Source organism: Thamnophis sirtalis, unplaced genomic scaffold, assembly GCF_051295495.1.
Source record: "Thamnophis sirtalis isolate CommonGarterSnake01/CBP01778 unplaced genomic scaffold, rThaSir2_p1.2 scaffold_17, whole genome shotgun sequence".
NCBI lineage: Eukaryota > Metazoa > Chordata > Lepidosauria > Squamata > Natricidae > Thamnophis > Thamnophis sirtalis.
In genome coordinates, this window is record NW_028261397.1 from 1,339,442 (window position 1) to 1,354,618 (window position 15,177).

The 15,177-nt window shown below is 49.6% G+C and overlaps 1 protein-coding gene across 1 annotated transcript in view; it reads right to left on the reverse strand.

The window, feature by feature from the left end:
- Nucleotides 1–1,729: 1,729 nt before the first annotated feature.
- Nucleotides 1,730–15,177, reverse strand: part of SEZ6 (seizure related 6 homolog) — a gene marked incomplete at its 3' end in the record, with an annotated part of 39,881 nt that continues 26,433 nt past the window's right edge. The window contains 4 exon segments of the mRNA XM_087702897.1: nt 1,730–1,924; nt 2,163–2,329; nt 3,453–3,621; nt 4,970–5,155. Coding sequence (XP_087559023.1) covers nt 1,730–1,924; nt 2,163–2,329; nt 3,453–3,621; nt 4,970–5,155 — 717 coding nt within the window.

The window sequence follows — 15,177 nt, forward strand, 5'->3', positions numbered from 1 at the left end:
GAAAGAAGGAAATGAAAAAAGGAAGGCAGGAAGGAAAGAAGAAATGAAAAGGGAGGGGGCTATTGAGGAGGGAGGTGATGGAGGGAAGAAGAATGGAGAAAAGAGGAACAAATGAAGGTGGGAAGGAAGGAAAGAAGGAATGAAAAAAGGGAGGGAGGGAGGAAGAATGGAGAAAAGAGGAAGGAAGGAAGGAAGGAAAGAAGAAAGAAGAAAAGGGAGGGAGGGGCAGAAAGGAAGAAGAATGGAGAAAAGAGGAAGAAAGGAAGATGGGAAGGAAGGAAAGAAGGAATGAAGAAAAAGAAGGGAGGAAGGAAGGAAGGAAGGAAGGAAGGAAGGAAGGAAGGAAGAAATGAAGAAAAGGGAGGGGGATATTGACGAGGGAGGAGATGGAGGGAAGAAGAATGGAGAAAAGAGGAACAAATGAAGGTGGGAAGGAAGGGAAGAAGGAATGAAAAAAGGGAGGGAGGGAGAATGGAGAAAAGAGGAAGGAAGGAAGGAAGGAAGGAAGGAAAGAAGAAAGAAGAAAAGGGAGGGAGGGGCAGAAAGGAAGAAGAATGGAGAAAAGAGGAAGAAAGGAAGATGGGAAGGAAGGAAGGAAGGAATGAAGAAAAAGAAGGGAGGAAGGAAGGAAAGAAGAAATTAAGAAAAGGGAGGGGGATATTGACGAGGGAGGAGATGGAGGGAAGAAGAATGGAGAAAAGAGGAACAAATGAAGGTGGGAAGGAAGGGAAGAAGGAATGAAAAAAGGGAGGGAGGGAGGAGATGGATGGATTGAGGAAGACTGGAGAAAAGAGGAAGAAAGAAAGGCAGGAAAAAGGGAATGAAAAAAGGTAGGGAGGGAGGGAGGAAGAATGGAGAAAAGGAAGGAAGGAAAGGGAGGGAGGGGCAGAAGGGAAGAAGAATGAAGAAAAGAGGAAGAAAGGAAGATGGGAAGGAAGGAAAGAAGGAATGAAGAAAAAGGAGGAGGGAGATGGATAGAGGAAGAATAGAGAAAAGAGGAAGGAAGGAAGGAAAGAAGGAATGAAGAAAAGGGATGGAGGGAGGAAGAATGGAGAAAAGGGGAGAAGGGAGGGAGGGAAGGAAGGAAGGAAGGATAGAAGTGTTGAAGAAGGAATGACAGAAGCTGGGGCGGAGTTAAAGGAGGCCTCAGCCTAGAATCCCTGAGTAGCTGCAAGTGGACCAGCCCTGTGAATTCCATTCAGGCTTATCCAACTCTTGCCCACCATGAGTTGAGGTGATTCCTGTGCTTAGGCTTTTAGCAATGAATCGGTTTAATGGAATCTTCACATGCGGATCTGGACCTGACAGGACGGATGGATGGAAGGAAGGAAGGAAGGAGATGGAGGGAAAAAGAATGAAGGAAATAAAGGGATGGGGGAGATGAATGAAAAGAGGAAGGAGGGAAGGAAATGGCGAGAGGAAGGGAGGAGGGAAGGAGATAGAGGGAGAAAGAATGAAAAGAGGAAGGAAGGAAAGAAATGAAGGGGGGAGGGAGGAGATGAATGAAAAGAGGAAGGAAGGAAGGAAGGAAGGAAGGAAGGAAGGAAGGAAGGAAGGAAGGAAGGAAGTGAAAGAAAAAACATTAGTGGGAAAGAAGTGGGGAGAAGGAATGGAAGACCCTGGGGGAGAGGGGGGGAGTCAAAAGAGGCAGCAAATTAGAATCCTTATGTAGCCACAAAGGAACCAACTCTTGTTATTTCCTCCGGCTGCCTCCTTCCCCGTCCCTCACCTCGGCAGGCCGGCTCCGTCTCATTCCACTGCGGGTTGGAAGGATCCACGCACTCGATGATGACCGAGCCTTGCTCCAGGGTGTAGCCGGGCTCACAGGTGAACTCCACGGTGGTGCCCACTTTGTAGCTCCCGTTGCTGGAGGTGAAGTTCCCGTACTTGACAAAAGGCTCGTAGCAGTGACCGGGCCGGAAAGCTGCAAAGGGCAGAGCAGGGAGAAGGAGGGTTTGGTCTGGATGCCCCCTGCTGGATGCCCGGACTACAGTTTCCATCAGCCTCAGCCAGCACGGTTGAAGCTGGGAAGGGTGACAGGTATGACAGAGTGGGAAGGGACCTTAGAGGTCTTCTAGTCCAACCCGCTGCAACAGCATCCAAGGGGGAGCCTTGGGGAACACGCCTGGGACGAGGGACCCCAGCTCTTCTTGGCCACTCACCTTCATAGCGCAGGGCCACGCCGGCAGCCACGCCGCCACTATCCGTGGAAAACTCGACGAAGAAGCCGCGGCTGGTGCTGACCAAGCCCTCGATGGGCAGATACTCCACCTCGTAGGAGTCGTACACGGGGGGAGCATCAATGTTGTTGCCGTTACGGATGATCAGCCTGCAACCAAGAGGGGCAGATTAACTTCCTGCGGGTCTCAAGAGTTCCAAGAGTTGGGGCAACCGAGAGGGTCCAAAACGGGGATCCCTGTCGTGCCATCGCCCCTTGATGACAGGCAGTCCCCGACTTACAACCGCAACGGAGGCCGAATTTTTCCACGCTAAGCAAGACAGCTGCGTTTTGCCCCGTTTTACGACCCCTTTCCTTGCCACAGTAGTTACGTCAATCCCTGCAGTTGTTAAGCTAGTCGTACAGTCGTTAAGTGAATCGGGATTTTCCCCATTGACTTTGCTTGCCAGGAGGTTGCAAAAGGGGGTCGCGCAATCCTGGGGGCTCTGCGACCGTCATAAATATGAGCCCCGTTGCCAAGCAGACGAATTTTGATCGCGTAACTATGGGGATGTTGAAATAGTTGTTAAGTGCGAAAAACGGCCGTAAATCACTTTTTAAGTGCCTTTTTCGCTTTAAATGGTCAGTAAATGAATGGTTGTAAGTCAAGGAGCATCTTATACATGGCAGTGAATAGAATCTTCATTGTTTTACCCATCCCTCGGTGGGTGCCCCAATGGGATGCGGGGGGGAAGGCAGCTTTTGACCAGTCATGTTGTAGACTGGGAATCCTATTGCCCTAGAATAGGTTCCTTCACCTTGGCTGCTTCAATAAGGTGGCTGGACTTCCACTCCCAGAATCCCCCAGCCAGCATGTTTTAAGATGGGTGGGCTTCCACTCCCAGATTTCCCCAGCCAGCCTGCTTTAAGAGGGGTGGACTTCCACTCCCAGAATCCCCCAGCCAAAATGCTTTAAGAGGGGTGGACTTCCATCCCCAGAATTCCCCAACCAGAGTGCTTTAAGAAGTGAGGACTTCCACTCCCAGAATCCCCCAGCCACAGTGCTTTAAGAGGGGTGGGCTTCCACTCCCAGAATCCCCCAGCCAGCCTGCTTTAAGAGGGGTGGGCTTCCACTCCCAGACTCCCCCAGCTATCAAGGTGCCCTCTCTTTCCCCTTAATCTCCCTCAAAGGGCTGTGGTGAGAAAGCAGCCAAGGTCCTAGCAAACCTCCAGCCTGAGCAGAACCCCTCGGCAGCCCCCCACCCCTTGCCCTCCTGTCCTCCAGAGGGCTCACCTGTCGTCGTCCTCTGCCAAGGAGACCTTCTCAAAATGCAGGTGCAGCCGCTGCCCGGGGGGCGCCTCCAGCACCCAATGGCAGGTCAGGTTGTTGCTGTAGTTAGCCGGGAAGCCTGGCGACACGATGCGCCCGGTGGTGGCGTTCTGGATCACCCCTCCACACGCCGCTGCAAGAAGAGCACGGAAGGAGCAATATCAGACTGTCCAGGACCTGAAACTCCTAAGCAACCCTTGGCTCCATTTCTTGAGAAAGATATAATTTTATTAGAGGTAAAAATGTATTGCAGGAGTGCAAAGCCAGAACTGAGAATCGCGCGCCAGAATCCCTAAGTCATGCTTTCCCACCCTCTAAGTGTCCCTCGCTGCCCACTGCACCGTAATCAATCCGGCATGTAAGATGTTTTCATAATGGTCTCTCCGAGCACCACTTGATAAGCATCTCCCTTCTCTTCCCAGTTCCCAGACCTTGAGGCAGCATCTCGAGGTGGTTCAGTGTCTACTTTCAGTTTCCCCAAGTCTCACCTCCCTCGTCCCCATCTTCCTCACGGTTCATGGCACTCTGTCATTGTGTAACAGCGAAGCACAGCAGGGTTAGGGTGACAGCTGACAGGCAGCACGAGTTGGGGTCCAGGTCTGGCGTGGGGCACCCCCTCCCCTGCTCTGCTGCCCCATTTCCGGCTGACTCACCGATGCAGGTGGATGGAGGAAGAATGGAGAAAAGAGGAAGAAAGGAAGGAGGGAAGGAAGGAAAGGGAGGGAGGAGATGGATGGAGGAAGAATGGAGAAAAGAGGAAGAAAGGAAGGAGGGAAGGAAGGAAGGAAGGAATGAAGAAAAGGGAGGGAAGGGAGGAAGGGAAGAAGAGTGGAGAAAAGAGGAAGAAAGGAAGGTGGGAAGGAAGGAAAGAAGGAAAGAAGAAAAGGGAGGGAGGAGATGGATGAAGGATGGAGAAAAGAGGAAGAAAGGAAGGAGGGAAGGAAGGAAAGAAGGAAGGAAGAAAAGGGAGGGAGGAGATGGATGGAGGAAGAATGGAGAAAAGAGGAAGAAAAGAAGAAAAGAAGGAATGAAGAAGAGGGAGGAGATGGATGGAAGAAGAATGGAGAAAAGAGGAAGAAAGGAAGGAAAGAAGGAAGGAAGAAAAGGGAGGGAGGAGATGGATGGAGGAAGGATGGAGAAAAGAGGAAGAAAGGAAGGAGGGAAGGAAGGAAAGAAGGAAGGAAGAAAAGGGAGGGAGGAGATGGATGGAGGAAGAATGGAGAAAAGAGGAAGAAAGGAAGGAAAGAAGGAATGAAGAAAAAGGAGGGAGGAGATGGATGGAGGAAGAATGGAGAAAAGAGGAAGAAAGGAAGGAAAGAAGGAATGAAAAGGGAGGGAAGGGAGGAAGGGAGTAAGAATGGAGAAAAGAGGAAGAAAGGAAGGAAAGAAGGAAGGAAGAAAAGGGAGGGAGGAGATCGATGGAGGAAGAATGGAGAAAAGAGGAAGAAAGGAAGGAAAGAAGGAAGAAGAGGGGGACTCACCGATGCAGGTGGGCTCCTGGCCACTCCAGAAGGGATGGGTGGCATTGAGGCATGCCAGGCAGGGCTTCCCCACCAACTGGTAGCCGACGACGCAGGAGAAGCACGCTTGGCCCCCAGGATGAGTGCTGGTGACAGAGACGTCGCCGTACACCGGCCGCGCAGGGAAGGCGCAACTCAGCAGGTACGCTGGACATGGAGGAGAGACATGGACAGTAGCTTAATGCAGGCGTCCCAATCCCCCGTCTGTGGACAAGCACCAGGCTGTGGCGTATCAGAAACCAGTCCGCGCAAACAAGCCAAGTCCACTCCGTAGGATTGAAGCCGCATGTGAAACCCCACAGAAACCCTCCTCTCCATGGAACTGGTCCCTGGGGGCTCAAAAGGTTGGGGGCTGTTGGTTTAGTGCAGGGGTGTCAAGCTCAGTTTCACTGAGGGTCCTGTCAGGGCTGTGGCTGACCTCAGGGGATGGGTGGGGGTGGCCAGCTTGATGCCACTCATTGGGCGTGGCTGACTGGGGGAGGCGTGTTTGATTGGGTGGGCGTGGCCAGCTTGCCATCCAAGGCTTTTTTTTCCTATTTTTTAAATACAAATTTTAGATATAGAGCCGAGGTGGCGCAGTGGTTAAATGCAGCACTGCAGGCTACTTCAGCTGACTGCTAGTTCTGCAGTTTGGCGGTTCAAATCTCACTGGCTCAGGGTTGACTCAGCCTTCCATCCTTCCGAGGTGGGTAAAATGAGGACCCGGATTGTTGTTGGGGGCGATATGCTGACTCTGTAAACTGCTTAGAGAGGGCTGAAAGCCCTATGAAGCGGTATATAAGTCTAACTGCTATTGCTATTATAGGAAGAAAGCGTTGTTTGGGTCTTTCCTTTTACATCCTCGGATTTACATCGTCCTTTTGACATCATACTTTCGTTTTCCCTTTCAGCCAAATTATTCTCTTCCATTATTTTTTATCTTTACGGTTATTTTTCCTTAATACATAAACAATACCTTAAATGCCCCTTCAAAGTTACCCCAAATTTTCCTTTCTTATTTTCTCCGTTGGTATGTTTTGCTATAAAGAGCGGACATCCCCCTAATTCAATTTGAAGCACAGAGAGCATTTATTTCCATTTTTCCCTACCATGAACAATATCATTTCTTTATCTCTTAATTAGTTGCGTCACCATAACAATCTTACTACTATTCTCTTTCGTCTCCTTATAAAACTCTTTTCCCCTTTCTTCCTCTTTTAACCGTTTTCTCTTGGGATCCCCCAAAGTCCCAGTTTTAATTAGCAATAGCAATAGCAGTTAGACTTATATACCGCTTCCTAGGGCTTTCAGCCCTCTCTAAGCGGTTTACAGAGTCAGCATATCGCCCCCAACAACAATCCGGGTCCTCATTTTACCCACCTCGGAAGGATGGAAGGCTGAGTCAACCCTGAGCCGGTGAGATTTGAACCGCTGAACTGCAGATAGCAGTCAGCTGAAGTGGCCTGCAGTACTGCACCCTAACCACTGCGCCACCTCGGCTCTTCCCCTTTCCCCTAACTACTACTTCTTCTTTTTCCTGTTTTTGTAATTGTTGTATCTTTTCTTCAGAGTGTTTACTTTTATTATCCTAGTCACTTTCCCCAGGGTTTCCCCAGTGGAGTAGGGTCTCCTGCTTGAGCAGGGGCTGGACTAAAAGACCTCCAAAGGTCCCTTCCAACTCCGGGATTCTCTTATCCTGACTCCTTGCTCTTCCTAACCCGCCCTGACCGGACTCCCTCTGCAGAGATTCAAGCCTCTCTGGCCAGTTGTACCCAGGACCTGCACCGGGCAATGGAGCAGGTGCACCCCCTGGCCAGGCGTTGCCAGGAAGACGTCGGAGGGCTGCAGGCACAGATGTGAGCATTGGCCCAACTTCTTCTTTTCCCTGTTTTTGTAATTGTTGTATCTTTTCTTCAGAGTGTTTACTTTTATTATTAAGTTTCCCCTGTTCTCCTCCTTCCCTTCCTATTTCGTGGTTCCTTTTTTAGAGAGATTCCCCCATTTTAGCCACTGTCCAAAGTGCTGGTATGGTTCCTCTCCGGAATGGGCCGAACTGGGCTGAACCGATGCGGGCTAGCCCATTACATTTCTCAGGACTGCCCTGTGGGCCAGATTTGACCACATCACGGGCTGAATCCACCCTGCAGGCCTCGTGTTCGACACCCCTTCCCTCTTCACTCCAGGGAAAGGATACTGTAAAATCCCCATTCCCTCTTCATTCCAGGGGAAGGATACTGTAAAATCCCCATTCCCTCCTCACTCCAGGGGAAGGATACTGTAAAATTCCCATTCCCTCCTCACTCCAGGGGAAGGATACTGTAAAATCCCCATTCCCTCTTCATTCCAGGGGAAGGATACTGTAAAATCCCCATTCCCTCTGCACTCCAGGGGAAGGATACTGTAAAATCCCCATTCCCTCTTCACTCCAGGGGAAGGATACTGTAAAATCCCCATTCCCTCTTCATTCCAGGGGAAGGATACTGTAAAATCCCCATTCCCTCCTCACTCCAGGGGAAGGATACTGTAAAATCCCCATTCCCTCCTCACTCCAGGGGAAGGATACTGTAAAATCCCCATTCCCTCCTCACTCCAGGGGAAGGATACTGCAAAATCTCCTTTCCCTCTTCACTCCAGGGGAAGGATACTGTAAAATCCCCATTCCCTCTTCATTCCAGGGGAAGGATATTGTAAAATCCCCATTCCCTCCTCACTCCAGGGAAAGGATACTGTAAAATCCCCATTCCCTCCTCACTCCAGGGGAAGGATACTGTAAAATTTCCATTCCCTCTTCACTCCAGGGGAAGGATACTGCAAAATTTCCATTCCCTCTTCACTCCAGGGGAAGGATACTGTAAAATCCCCATTCCCTCTTCATTGCCGGGGAAGGATACTGTAAAATCCCCATTCCCTCCTCACTCCAGGGGAAGGATACTGTAAAATTCCCATTCCCTCCTCACTCCAGGGGAAGGATACTGTAAAATTTCCATTCCCTCTTCACTCCAGGGGAAGGATACTGTAAAATCCCCCTTCCCTCTTCATTGCCGGGGAAGGATACTGTAAAATCCCCATTCCCTTCTCACTCCAGGGGAAGGATACTGTAAAATTCCCATTCCCTCCTCACTCCAGGGGAAGGATACTGTAAAATTTCCATTCCCTCTTCACTCCAGGGGAAGGATACTGTAAAGTCCCCCTTCCCTCTCCACTCCAGGGGAAGGCTACTGTAAAATCCCCATTCCCTCTTCACTCCAGGGGAAGGATACTGTAAAATCCCCATTCCCTCTTCATTCCAGGGGAAGGATACTGTAAAATCCCCATTCCCTCCTCACTCCAGGGGAAGGATACTGTAAAATCCCCATTCCCTCTTCATTCCAGGGGAAGGATACTGCAAAATCTCCTTTCCCTCTTCACTCCAGGGGAAGGATACTGCAAAAATCTCCATTCCCACCCCACTCCAGGGGAAGGATACTGTAAAATCCCCATTCCCTCTTCACTCCAGGGGAAGGATACTGTAAAATCCCCATTCCCTCCTCACTCCAGGGGAAGGATACTGTAAAATCCCCATTCCCTCTTCACTCCAGGGGAAGGATACTGCAAAATTTCCATTCCCTCTTCACTCCAGGGGAAGGATACTGTAAAATCCCCATTCCCTCTTCATTCCCGGGGAAGGATACTGTAAAATCCCCATTCCCTCCTCACTCCAGGGGAAGGATACTGTAAAATCCCCATTCCCTCCTCACTCCAGGGGAAGGATACTGCAAAATCTCCTTTCCCTATTCACTCCAGGGGAAGGATACTGTAAAATCCCCATTCCCTCCTCACTCCAGGGGAAGGATACTGTAAAATCTCCTTTCCCTCTTCACTCCAGGGGAAGGATATTGTAAAATCCCCATTCCCTCTTCACTCCAGGGGAAGGATACTGCAAAAATCTCTATTTCCTCTTCACTCCAGGGGAAGGATACTGCAAAAATCTCTATTCCCTCTTCACTCCAGGGGAAGGATACTGCAAAATCTTCATTCCCTCTTCACTCCAGGGGAAGGATACTGCAAAAATCTCCTTTCCCTCTTCACTCCTGGGGAAGGATACTGCAAAAATCTCCATTCCCACCCCACTCCAGGGGAAGGATACTGTAAAATCCCCATTCCCTCTTCACTCCAGGGGAAGGATACTGTAAAATCCCCATTCCCTCCTCACTCCAGGGGAAGGATACTGTAAAATCCCCATTCCCTCTTCACTCCAGGAGAAGGATACTGCAAAATTTCCATTCCCTCTTCACTCCAGGGGAAGGATACTGTAAAATCCCCATTCCCTCTTCATTCCCGGGGAAGGATACTGTAAAATCCCCATTCCCTCCTCACTCCAGGGGAAGGATACTGTAAAATCCCCATTCCCTCCTCACTCCAGGGGAAGGATACTGCAAAATCTCCTTTCCCTCTTCACTCCAGGGGAAGGATACTGTAAAATCCCCATTCCCTCTTCACTCCAGGGGAAGGATACTGCAAAATCTCCATTCCCTCTTCACTCCAGGGGAAGGATACTGCAAAATCTCCTTTCCCTCTTCACTCCTGGGGAAGGATACTGCAAAAATCTCCATTCCCACCCCACTCCAGGGGAAGGATACTGTAAAATCCCCATTCCCTCTTCATTCCCGGGGAAGGATACTGTAAAATCCCCATTCCCTCCTCACTCCAGGGGAAGGATACTGTAAAATCCCCATTCCCTCTTCACTCCAGGGGAAGGATACTGCAAAATTTCCATTCCCTCTTCACTCCAGGGGAAGGATACTGTAAAATCCCCATTCCCTCTTCATTCCCGGGGAAGGATACTGTAAAATCCCCATTCCCTCTTCACTCCAGGGGAAGGATACTGTAAAATCCCCATTCCCTCTTCATTCCAGGGGAAGGATACTGTAAAATCCCCATTCCCTCCTCACTCCAGGGGAAGGATACTGTAAAATCCCCATTCCCTCCTCACTCCAGGGGAAGGATACTGTAAAATCCCCATTCCCTCCTCACTCCAGGGGAAGGATACTGCAAAATCTCCTTTCCCTCTTCACTCCAGGGGAAGGATACTGTAAAATCCCCATTCCCTCTTCATTCCAGGGGAAGGATACTGTAAAATCCCCATTCCCTCTTCATTCCAGGGGAAGGATACTGCAAAATCTCCTTTCCCTCTTCACTCCAGGGGAAGGATACTGCAAAAATCTCCATTCCCACCCCACTCCAGGGGAAGGATACTGTAAAATCCCCATTCCCTCTTCACTCCAGGGGAAGGATACTGTAAAATCCCCATTCCCTCCTCACTCCAGGGGAAGGATACTGTAAAATCCCCATTCCCTCTTCACTCCAGGGGAAGGATACTGCAAAATTTCCATTCCCTCTTCACTCCAGGGGAAGGATACTGTAAAATCCCCATTCCCTCTTCATTCCCGGGGAAGGATACTGTAAAATCCCCATTCCCTCCTCACTCCAGGGGAAGGATACTGTAAAATCCCCATTCCCTCCTCACTCCAGGGGAAGGATACTGCAAAATCTCCTTTCCCTATTCACTCCAGGGGAAGGATACTGTAAAATCCCCATTCCCTCCTCACTCCAGGGGAAGGATACTGTAAAATCTCCTTTCCCTCTTCACTCCAGGGGAAGGATATTGTAAAATCCCCATTCCCTCTTCACTCCAGGGGAAGGATACTGCAAAAATCTCTATTTCCTCTTCACTCCAGGGGAAGGATACTGCAAAAATCTCTATTCCCTCTTCACTCCAGGGGAAGGATACTGCAAAATCTTCATTCCCTCTTCACTCCAGGGGAAGGATACTGCAAAAATCTCCTTTCCCTCTTCACTCCTGGGGAAGGATACTGCAAAAATCTCCATTCCCACCCCACTCCAGGGGAAGGATACTGTAAAATCCCCATTCCCTCTTCACTCCAGGGGAAGGATACTGTAAAATCCCCATTCCCTCCTCACTCCAGGGGAAGGATACTGTAAAATCCCCATTCCCTCTTCACTCCAGGAGAAGGATACTGCAAAATTTCCATTCCCTCTTCACTCCAGGGGAAGGATACTGTAAAATCCCCATTCCCTCTTCATTCCCGGGGAAGGATACTGTAAAATCCCCATTCCCTCCTCACTCCAGGGGAAGGATACTGTAAAATCCCCATTCCCTCCTCACTCCAGGGGAAGGATACTGCAAAATCTCCTTTCCCTCTTCACTCCAGGGGAAGGATACTGTAAAATCCCCATTCCCTCTTCACTCCAGGGGAAGGATACTGCAAAATCTCCATTCCCTCTTCACTCCAGGGGAAGGATACTGCAAAATCTCCTTTCCCTCTTCACTCCTGGGGAAGGATACTGCAAAAATCTCCATTCCCACCCCACTCCAGGGGAAGGATACTGTAAAATCCCCATTCCCTCTTCATTCCCGGGGAAGGATACTGTAAAATCCCCATTCCCTCCTCACTCCAGGGGAAGGATACTGTAAAATCCCCATTCCCTCTTCACTCCAGGGGAAGGATACTGCAAAATTTCCATTCCCTCTTCACTCCAGGGGAAGGATACTGTAAAATCCCCATTCCCTCTTCATTCCCGGGGAAGGATACTGTAAAATCCCCATTCCCTCTTCACTCCAGGGGAAGGATACTGTAAAATCCCCATTCCCTCTTCATTCCAGGGGAAGGATACTGTAAAATCCCCATTCCCTCCTCACTCCAGGGGAAGGATACTGTAAAATCCCCATTCCCTCCTCACTCCAGGGGAAGGATACTGTAAAATCCCCATTCCCTCCTCACTCCAGGGGAAGGATACTGCAAAATCTCCTTTCCCTCTTCACTCCAGGGGAAGGATACTGTAAAATCCCCATTCCCTCTTCATTCCAGGGGAAGGATATTGTAAAATCCCCATTCCCTCCTCACTCCAGGGAAAGGATACTGTAAAATCCCCATTCCCTCCTCACTCCAGGGGAAGGATACTGTAAAATTTCCATTCCCTCTTCACTCCAGGGGAAGGATACTGCAAAATTTCCATTCCCTCTTCACTCCAGGGGAAGGATACTGTAAAATCCCCATTCCCTCTTCATTGCCGGGGAAGGATACTGTAAAATCCCCATTCCCTCCTCACTCCAGGGGAAGGATACTGTAAAATTCCCATTCCCTCCTCACTCCAGGGAAAGGATACTGTAAAATCCCCATTCCCTCCTCACTCCAGGGGAAGGATACTGTAAAATCCCCATTCCCTCTTCACTCCAGGGGAAGGATACTGCAAAATTTCCATTCCCTCTTCACTCCAGGGGAAGGATACTGTAAAATCCCCATTCCCTCTTCATTCCCGGGGAAGGATACTGTAAAATCCCCATTCCCTCCTCACTCCAGGGGAAGGATACTGTAAAATCCCCATTCCCTCTTCACTCCAGGGGAAGGATACTGCAAAATTTCCATTCCCTCTTCACTCCAGGGGAAGGATACTGTAAAATCCCCATTCCCTCTTCATTCCCGGGGAAGGATACTGTAAAATCCCCATTCCCTCCTCACTCCAGGGGAAGGATACTGTAAAATCCCCATTCCCTCCTCACTCCAGGGGAAGGATACTGCAAAATCTCCTTTCCCTCTTCACTCCAGGGGAAGGATACTGTAAAATCCCCATTCCCTCCTCACTCCAGGGGAAGGATACTGTAAAATCTCCTTTCCCTCTTCACTCCAGGGGAAGGATATTGTAAAATCCCCATTCCCTCTTCACTCCAGGGGAAGGATACTGCAAAAATCTCTATTTCCTCTTCACTCCAGGGGAAGGATACTGCAAAAATCTCTATTCCCTCTTCACTCCAGGGGAAGGATACTGCAAAATCTTCATTCCCTCTTCACTCCAGGGGAAGGATACTGCAAAAATCTCCTTTCCCTCTTCACTCCTGGGGAAGGATACTGCAAAAATCTCCATTCCCACCCCACTCCAGGGGAAGGATACTGTAAAATCCCCATTCCCTCTTCACTCCAGGGGAAGGATACTGTAAAATCCCCATTCCCTCCTCACTCCAGGGGAAGGATACTGTAAAATCCCCATTCCCTCTTCACTCCAGGAGAAGGATACTGCAAAATTTCCATTCCCTCTTCACTCCAGGGGAAGGATACTGTAAAATCCCCATTCCCTCTTCATTCCCGGGGAAGGATACTGTAAAATCCCCATTCCCTCCTCACTCCAGGGGAAGGATACTGTAAAATCCCCATTCCCTCCTCACTCCAGGGGAAGGATACTGCAAAATCTCCTTTCCCTCTTCACTCCAGGGGAAGGATACTGTAAAATCCCCATTCCCTCTTCACTCCAGGGGAAGGATACTGCAAAATCTCCATTCCCTCTTCACTCCAGGGGAAGGATACTGCAAAATCTCCTTTCCCTCTTCACTCCTGGGGAAGGATACTGCAAAAATCTCCATTCCCACCCCACTCCAGGGGAAGGATACTGTAAAATCCCCATTCCCTCTTCATTCCCTGGGAAGGATACTGTAAAATCCCCATTCCCTCCTCACTCCAGGGGAAGGATACTGTAAAATCCCCATTCCCTCTTCACTCCAGGGGAAGGATACTGCAAAATTTCCATTCCCTCTTCACTCCAGGGGAAGGATACTGTAAAATCCCCATTCCCTCTTCATTCCCGGGGAAGGATACTGTAAAATCCCCATTCCCTCTTCACTCCAGGGGAAGGATACTGTAAAATCCCCATTCCCTCTTCATTCCAGGGGAAGGATACTGTAAAATCCCCATTCCCTCCTCACTCCAGGGGAAGGATACTGTAAAATCCCCATTCCCTCCTCACTCCAGGGGAAGGATACTGTAAAATCCCCATTCCCTCCTCACTCCAGGGGAAGGATACTGCAAAATCTCCTTTCCCTCTTCACTCCAGGGGAAGGATACTGTAAAATCCCCATTCCCTCTTCATTCCAGGGGAAGGATATTGTAAAATCCCCATTCCCTCCTCACTCCAGGGAAAGGATACTGTAAAATCCCCATTCCCTCCTCACTCCAGGGGAAGGATACTGTAAAATTTCCATTCCCTCTTCACTCCAGGGGAAGGATACTGCAAAATTTCCATTCCCTCTTCACTCCAGGGGAAGGATACTGTAAAATCCCCATTCCCTCTTCATTGCCGGGGAAGGATACTGTAAAATCCCCATTCCCTCCTCACTCCAGGGGAAGGATACTGTAAAATTCCCATTCCCTCCTCACTCCAGGGGAAGGATACTGTAAAATTTCCATTCCCTCTTCACTCCAGGGGAAGGATACTGTAAAATCCCCCTTCCCTCTTCATTGCCGGGGAAGGATACTGTAAAATCCCCATTCCCTTCTCACTCCAGGGGAAGGATACTGTAAAATTCCCATTCCCTCCTCACTCCAGGGGAAGGATACTTTAAAATTTCCATTCCCTCCTCACTCCAGGGGAAGGATACTGTAAAATCCCCATTCCCTCTTCACTCCAGGAGAAGGCTACTGTAAAATCCCCATTCCCTCTTCACTCCAGGGGAAGGATACTGTAAAATCCCCATTCCCTCTTCATTCCCGGGGAAGGATACTGTAAAATCCCCATTCCCTCCTCACTCCAGGGGAAGGATACTGTAAAATCCCCATTCCCTCCTCACTCCAGGGGAAGGATACTGCAAAATCTCCTTTCCCTCTTCACTCCAGGGGAAGGATACTGTAAAATCCCCATTCCCTCTTCACTCCAGGGGAAGGATACTGCAAAATCTCCATTCCCTCTTCACTCCAGGGGAAGGATACTGCAAAATCTCCTTTCCCTCTTCACTCCTGGGGAAGGATACTGCCAAAATCTCCATTCCCACCCCACTCCAGGGGAAGGATACTGTAAAATCCCCATTCCCTCTTCATTCCCGGGGAAGGATACTGTAAAATCCCCATTCCCTCCTCACTCCAGGGGAAGGATACTGTAAAATCCCCATTCCCTCTTCACTCCAGGGGAAGGATACTGCAAAATTTCCATTCCCTCTTCACTCCAGGGGAAGGATACTGTAAAATCCCCATTCCCTCTTCATTCCCGGGGAAGGATACTGTAAAATCCCCATTCCCTCTTCACTCCAGGGGAAGGATATTGTAAAATCCCCATTCCCTCTTCACTCCAGGGGAAGGATACTGCAAAAATCTCTATTTCCTCTTCACTCCAGGGGAAGGATACTGCAAAAATCTCTATTCCCTCTT